This window comes from Manis pentadactyla, chromosome 8, assembly GCF_030020395.1.
Source record: "Manis pentadactyla isolate mManPen7 chromosome 8, mManPen7.hap1, whole genome shotgun sequence".
Lineage (NCBI taxonomy): Eukaryota > Metazoa > Chordata > Mammalia > Pholidota > Manidae > Manis > Manis pentadactyla.
Window position 1 is genome coordinate 119,027,827 of NC_080026.1, and position 7,761 is coordinate 119,035,587.

Sequence of the window (7,761 nt, forward strand, 5' to 3'; positions counted from 1 at the left end):
ACATCTACGAAGACAGGACAAATAGTTTACATACATTTAGTGATTTAACATAAGCTGGCAAGGAACCAATTAATTTACACTCCAGCCTTCCTGGCCAGTGATACTTCTGACCAAGAACTTAAACAAAAGAAAAGCCCTGTTGCAAATACGGTATGTTGCAAAGTGTTACGGTAAAAATTAAATAACAATGACTCCAGCTGAGATTTAATGGGCAAACAAGGGCAGTCATGTGTTTGAGTGACCATACAGGTTTTTATTTCTCTTTGGTCTTGGAATAGACTTAAACTTACTAGAAGATGGATGTGAATATTTCTTGCTTAAATCATTTTTTAAAAACTATTTCTAAGATCAAAACTTTATTAGTTAAGCATAGTATACATTTAACATAGGTTATTTCCTGGATACAGATAGAAATTTTTACATCTTTACTCTCGACCTTTACTCCCATCATCCGTTAGCTCAAAATATCTTTGTAATAAGCTCCACCTCTTAACTAAAATTTCTCTATGTTTCAAGGTTCAGTTGAAGCACTGGCTCTGCAATAGTTTGAAGACCACCCCAGCCAGATATCCATCCTTCCTCTAGACTACAGCATCTCTGCCCTCAAAGGGCTCTTCTCTTCTGCCACCTTTTCAGAAGGTCCTTTGGGTACAAGACTGAAAGTGCTTTGAGGGCAGGCATTAATTATTTTCATCTTTGTGCATCATAATTCCACTTATATCACTATTATGAGTGCCTGGCAAATATTAGGACTCAATACATATTTGTAGAATTAAAAGTAAATATGATCATTTGTGTAAGCTTCTTAGCATAATGCTGCCACATGACAGTCTCTCCTTGGATGTAAGCAATTATTATTCTCTTAAATAAATTATTTAATAACTGTTGAATAATTCCATTAGCTTTTGTATCCTTGTCTATGAGCTCCTAGAGTCCGTCTTTGAAAGGATATGGATATAGCTCCCAGATTAAACATTCATGTCACTTCACTCTACAAAATCTCACTAAATACCTTGAAAAGTTTACTTTCCAATTTCATATTAAGCAATTCATTGTCTAAAGACAGGAAATTCCTTAATGTGAAGATGTGATACAATAAATCTAATAAATTATGATTTGCTGCAAATTTACATTAAAATGAAGGCCTGCTTAGATCTCAAATGTTTTGATTTCCTATAAATAAATATGCATCTGAACCATGGAAGAAGGAAGAATCATATGAAATAAAAGGCTTGCTCATTTACAGGTTAAGGGTATAAGGTCATTGTATCATTTCTGCACCTCTAACACTCTCAGCACATTTTACTTATATGTAGTAGGTGTACAATACCTACAGGCTGAACAAACTATTAAGTTAATTTCCACCTGGAAGGGATTTCAGTGGTACTCTATCAGTATCATTTTACAGAGGATCAAATTAAGGCCACAAAATTTTAATAGACTTAGATTACATCATGTGACTTTTGTGTACAGCCAGAACTGCCAATCAGGTTTCTTAATTCCCACTAGAGAAGAAATAAGAGGTAGCTAAAATAAAAAATAGCATTTATTGAGCATTTATTATATACCAGACACTTTGTATATATGATGTCAAATCTTCTGGACAAAGCCTGTAAGAGACATACTATCTCCACATTTTAGTTGAGGAAACTGAGGCTCAGACAACTTAAGTGTTGTGCTCAAGGCAAAGTGCTGGTAAGCAAGAGAGCTAACATTCAAACTCAAATCTGCTTCCAAACCCACTGCCCTGCCTTCCATGCCATCACACATTAACACTCATTAATAGCATAAAGCACTACTCAGAGAAGAAATTATGTGGGTTTGCTATAGAGAGCCAAAATCTCTTATCATTTTACTTTTTTAAAAAGGTTAAAAAAAACTATTTCAAAATGTATGGTCAAATCAAGTTTTCATATCCAACTTCTCTATAAAATCAGACATGTAATTAATTTAGAAAAGGGATCTAGTCCTGAAGAACAGATCTGAAAGCTGAATGACGACAGGTTACCTGGTGCTCAATGAATCACCAGGTACAGATTCCATGTCTCACTAAAGATGAAGAGGTGGGCGGATAAGAGAACAACCAAATTGCTACTTAAGGTAAAGAGTGCAATGTGACAGACATATGTTAAAGTCCTTGCTTTTCTACAAGGAAATGAAGCTTCCAGCTAAGATTATGCCCTCCTCCACCATCATCTGAAATCCACTCAAGATATGATTATTTAAAATACAGATTCCAAAAGTCTGCCTTCGTCTGTCCTATCTTACAGTCTGTAACAGCAGCCATTCTAAGAGGCTTTGGAGTCAGATCCTCTGGTTGCCAGTCCCCACTTTGCCACTGACCTTTTGTATCCCCTTGACAAGTATTTAGCCTTCCAGAGCCTCTGTTTCCTTCTCTATGTAATGGCAGAAATAATACCTATTTACAACATTTTGTGAAAATTAAGTGAGATGACGGAATGTAAGGCATCTACCCAAAAAATGTGATCCAAGTTGGGACTCAGTTTATTCACTAAGGCTGGCTGGTTCAAGTCCCAGAGCAACTAAAAGCAAACAGGTTCGTAGAAATCAATCAGACCGTCCTGCTGTATGACAAGTGCAGCATTAGAGTATCATGATGGCAGAATATGTCAAGTAGAAGCTTCTGTTAACAAATGTTATAACATTATTTCCAGTGAGAGAGGGACAAGGTGGTGAATTAAAACATTCACATTGACTCCGGCATAAAAATATGAAAAAGACGTACACTTACTACCTACCTATTACCTAACAATGATTTTATAAGGATTAATGAGTGTAGCATCTTGAAATTCCTTGGAAATAAGAAATAAACACATGCCCCATCACACATACATAAGCAGACAAATATATATTTTAACAAACTAAGGATTACACTGTAAATTTAGATCAGGGCACAGCATGCCTAAGATGAGTAGGGTAGGAACAATATGTTCCTGCTTACGACACCAAGCTCATGACAAATGATTCATATCCAGCACCTTTCATGCCAAAAGATCCCCCCAGGTGTTCCACCAACTTTAGCAACAGTTTCCATCAAGCTAGACTGCAGTATAGAGGAATCATATCACACCCACGGATGAGGCAAAGCGGTCAGGTCTTTACACAACAGCGTAAGTCCAACAGTGGAGGAAGGAGAACGGAGGGAGGTAAGAGAAGTATCCAGAATTCCTCACAAGTTTGACAGGCAGCCTATAATTACCATACATTTATACCTTTAATGCAGGTGTTATTGTAATCAAAAGCCCAACTTAGCAAAGGTTTTTAGCTAACATGGATTTCCTGTGGCCCTGAATGGGGCAGATTTATGGGGAATAACATCACATCTAAATGTGAAAAAAATGAGAGCCCACAGTGTTGTCCTCAGGTTTAAGGCAGGGATTCCTTTCTCCGGGGGAAAGTGAAGTGCGCTGAAATGAGAGTTTCCAGCAGGTGTACCGTATCTGACGGCCACAACGCCCTCCTGGGTCTATCTTGATGCTTAATTCTTTGTAATGAATCTGACAGGTGTTGCCCCCATTTTAGAGGTGAGGAAATTCACACAGAGTGCAATCAACTTGCCAAAACCAAACCACAAATGAGCAGAACTAGAAGTCAGGTTTCCACTCAGCTTCATGTCACAAAGTTGCCCATAAAAGTTTCTGCCTTCCTTCCCTTAAAAAAATGTTTAATATTTTGTCTCTCCTATGAACCTGGACCAGCTTTGTTTTGGAGGACCTAGATAAAGGCCTTTTATCTGTATCCATTTCTACCATCTACATGCATACACTAAAAACAACAACAATTTGTGTGTAAGCAGGTAGGGATTGTGGGCAGGAGGTCTCCTCAGAGAATAAAAGAATCCAGATGGTAGAAATCTCATTCATTAACATGATTTGAGTACTCAAACCTTTTACAGGCACCACCTTGATTATTTCTTACATTATCTCAGACTTTGCTGCATGCCGCCCATCTAAGCCCTGACCCTAATAAGCCCTACTGGGCTCACAGCACCATTAAAAAGAAAAACCACCAAAAGAAAATGGCTGGCAGTGTTTGGCGCCATTTCTTAAATGGAGTTTAAAGTTTGCCAAAGATGTACTCTCCTTTTCTTGCTCTTTCCAAGATCTTTCAAGAGATAAAGTTAAGTAGAGGTCTAATGGGTGAGTGATATTTTACAGCTTGAATTACATTAAAAGGCAGAAATATTTTGAATCCAAAGTCCTTTGCTTCGTGATGCAACAAGATCTAGTATGTTTGATGTGTTTAAAATCTCCCCTTAAAGCCAGAAGCTTTGAGCTAATCACTTAAAGGAGTATGAAAGTTATTCAGTCAATTTAAGAAGATTCAAGTTCAAATTGAGGGATTAATTTTAGTGGTTTTAATATGAAAGATAGAAAAGTTAAAGTAAGGAATGAGGACAAAGGTCTGCTGAACTTCAATAGCTAGAATTCAACTCCAATTATTTAATTAAACCATTCCTGAAAACCATGTAAAAACCATAGCCTCCGTCATGAAATCTGAATTGTAGGGAAAACCCTGCTGATGCTCTCAGGACTTAGACATCAATACAAAATACTATTTATCATGATTTGCCTTAACACAGTTTATATCTATCTATATACCTAAGGAATCTGTATAACACACTATTATTTTTAAATGTTCACAACTTTCATTAGAAAGTTGACAGTAATCACAACTCACTAAAGTGGCACTTCCCTAGGAAGGATTCTGTCAGTTATAACACAACTGAAAACATTTCGGAAGGTAACAGGCTGCATGGACGGCATTTCAAACAGTACAATCTCAAAAACCTGATGGTAGCTCGAACTTTTCATTTATTTTTTAAAATTTTACCCATTCTTGGTTTTTATGTTCTTTTTGCCTGCTTAATAGCAGCCTAGAGAAGTTTCCATACTTTTAAATTGTCTTCAGTTATTACCATCAAAGCTGGTTCTTCACTGTTTCAGTTCACTGAAGTTTGCAGATGCAGTTTAACATGCAGACATGCAGCTTCTTCCAAAATCTAAAACCTTCCCTGATGTAGCCAAAGCTCATGCACTTGCACACACTCTCCCCAGTGCCCCAGTGTGCACCTCCTGGAATTCAGCAGTCCCTCCTCTCCCTTCATAAAGGGAGGGCTAAGTATTTGTGCTCTTCACTGGAGGAGGCCAGGCAGTGGGGAAGAACAGGGAGTTGTTGTCACTGGGATATATGTGATCTCCCTAGGACTGATCATACCAGAGAACAACCACTCATTCACAGGCTGGAAAGCCCCAGCTCTCAAAACACACTGGCTGTTGCTGTTAGAAGATGCTGGAGAGTTCCCATCCTGAAACTCGCATCCACTTGGTCTCCAGAAACAGTGAGCACCTTATCACCCACTGCATATCTCTTCCCTGAGGGAAAGAGGAGGTTAGGATCCCTGCATAAAAATAAAATACAAAGCTTACAAATAAATCTTTCATGATTTTACTTGCACCCACTCATTAGTCCAGCAAGTAAGCGAAAAGTCACTTGAAGGAATGACAGCCTGCCTGGAAATTTAACCCTTTCACCTCCGCATTCAGAATACTTTAACCCCATCTGTTTGCCTGTCTTCAGATCCATACTACACCTGTGTAACCAATGAAACAGGAAGCTTTATTCAGGGGGTTGGAGAGGCCTCTGATGGTGTTGGTGGTCTCCTAACAAGTCACATTAACTCCAGAGGGAGGAAGGCAGAGAAGACTTTAATTTGCAGCCTCTTTCAGGTCCAGAAACCCCAATTCCCCGAATTCTGCATCAGATCACACAGCCCACTTCAACCCTTTCCATCTTTTAGCCCCTCTGCCCTCAGTCCCATTCTACTCACGCTGCTGTTGTGGCCAGACCAGTGGACCATGGCTTGGTTGTGGGCTGAGTCGCCCGTCAGCGCGAACGTGGTGCTGGTCAGTCTCAGCTCCTCCAGCCGGAAGCGAGTGGCTTTGTCCAGGTCCCGCTCCAGAGTCCCAGAGTCCTGCTGCCCTTGGTCCCTGAGCACTCCCCGGGGGCTTCTACTCGCGCCCTCTCCCCGTTCTTCCTTCTCCGGATCCGCTCCACTCCGTCTCCTGCGGCCAGAACGTGGAGCAGCCGCCGCGGACGCCCCGGTGCCCGGCGCCCGCTCCAGGGCCAGCGCTCGGTCTCCGGGGGCCATCGCGAACAGGGGGCGCCCGAGGAGGGGCGGGGGCGTGGCAGGAGCCCTGCTTCGCGGCCCCTGGGGAGGGAAGCCCGCTGGGGTCGGCGCCCAGCGTGGGGCCGAGCTCGGGTGCAGCTGGGGGCAGCAAGCGCCGCCGCCGCAGGAGCCCGGGGCGCAGAGCACCAAGAGCCCCGCGCTGGCGATGAGAGCACTGAGCCCGGCTGGGGAGCCGCCGCCGGCGCCAACTTTTCCCATGGCAGGAGCGGAGAGCAGCGGAGGGTCCCGGACCGGAGATGGCGGCGCAGGGCTCTCGCTGGCCGGCTGTGGGGTCAGGCGCTCAGGACCCCAACTCCATCCAAGTTGGGCCCGCGGTGGGGCCGGCGGAGGCGACGCTGGGCAGGTGGCGGCCGCTTGCCCAGGCTGGGCTGGTGCCGAGCGCGGGTTCGGACGGAGCGAGCCGCCGCCACGCGGGGGTGGAGCTGAACTGAAGTCACGGGCGGAGCGGGCGCCGGCGAGCTGGCAGGCGACGCGGGAAGGAGGGCGGGCGCTGCCGGGGCTCCGGACGCCGCGTCCCGCTCCCCGCTCCCGAGCTACGCTGCGCGCGGGTGGCTGCGGAGACTGGAGGCGCCGCCGACCCTCCCCGTGCGCTCGCCGCGCGGCTGCGTCCCGCTCTGCACCCCCGCGGCCGCCGAGCCCGCGCGCCCCTCGGGTGGGGGAGGTCAGTCCGGAGCGCGCGGAGTGGTCACTGCGTTGGGGACTTGCTATTCCTGTTTTATTGTTTCTGTCAGTCTCTGTCGCTGTTCCTTTTTTCCCCCCTGGTCTTTTCCACTTTAGAAGATAGCACTGGGTGGGTTCCTGCTCCTTCCCTTCTTAGTCTCCAGGAGTTGGCATCTTGACCTTACTTTGAGCAGAGCTGTGTGCCCTGGCCTGGGGGATCCCCCAGAAATGCAACGGCAGAGAATAATGTAGCTAAACGATTGTGTGTGTGCTGTGTTTGGGGGATCGGGGTGGAGTATTTTCCTATCAACTACCACCTTTACATTCCTTTCCCCTATTTCCTAAAGCACTCAGCTGTATTTGTTTTTGAACCCGATCTTCCTGCATTTTGTGGGTATCTTGGTTTCCCAGAAGACTGCAAACGCATTGAGGACAGGAAGACCAAGTTGTGATCAACTTGGAAGAAGTGACAAGTTTAATTTGCCGTGTTACTCTTAATTCTTGACACAGTGTCCTACACGGTAGGATATCTATCAGTCAATTCAACAAATATTTGCTGGGAGTCTATTAAATGTATATGTATGCAAATAAATACAAGAAGGGAGTCATGGGGGTATATTTTTCCCGTGTCATATGTGCCTAGCCCAGAGCTACTTGAGATTTTTATCAGCAAACTTCAAGGACTGGCAAACTCTGCTGGATGCTGTGCCACTGGTTTGTTGTGGGACCTCAGACAAGTAGCAATCTCAGTTTCCTACACTTTAAAATTAAGTGATTGCATTAGATGACCTTTAAAATTCCTCCCACTCCTAAAATTCTGTAATTGTATGATTATAATGTCTGCCCAGCCCAGCTCCCCTGCTACTGTTCAAAAGTTCAGATGAAGATTT

At 44.0% G+C, this 7,761-nt stretch overlaps 1 protein-coding gene across 7 annotated transcripts in view; it reads right to left on the reverse strand.

Annotated features, from left to right (window-relative positions):
- The window catches only part of SORCS1 (sortilin related VPS10 domain containing receptor 1), a 553,895-nt gene extending 546,944 nt beyond the window's left edge, over window positions 1-6,951 (reverse strand). For 2 of the 7 annotated variants that reach the window (XM_036906469.2, XM_036906466.2), the window contains exon 1: window positions 5,852-6,946. In XM_036906469.2, the coding sequence (XP_036762364.2) occupies window positions 5,852-6,409 (558 nt within the window). In that variant the 5' untranslated portion in view covers window positions 6,410-6,946. Of the gene's footprint in view, window positions 1-5,851 lie in introns of all 7 variants that reach the window. The other 5 variants (XM_057506302.1, XM_036906470.2, XM_036906465.2 and 2 more) reach the window with 4 other exon arrangements.
- Window positions 6,952-7,761: the final 810 nt, after the last annotated feature.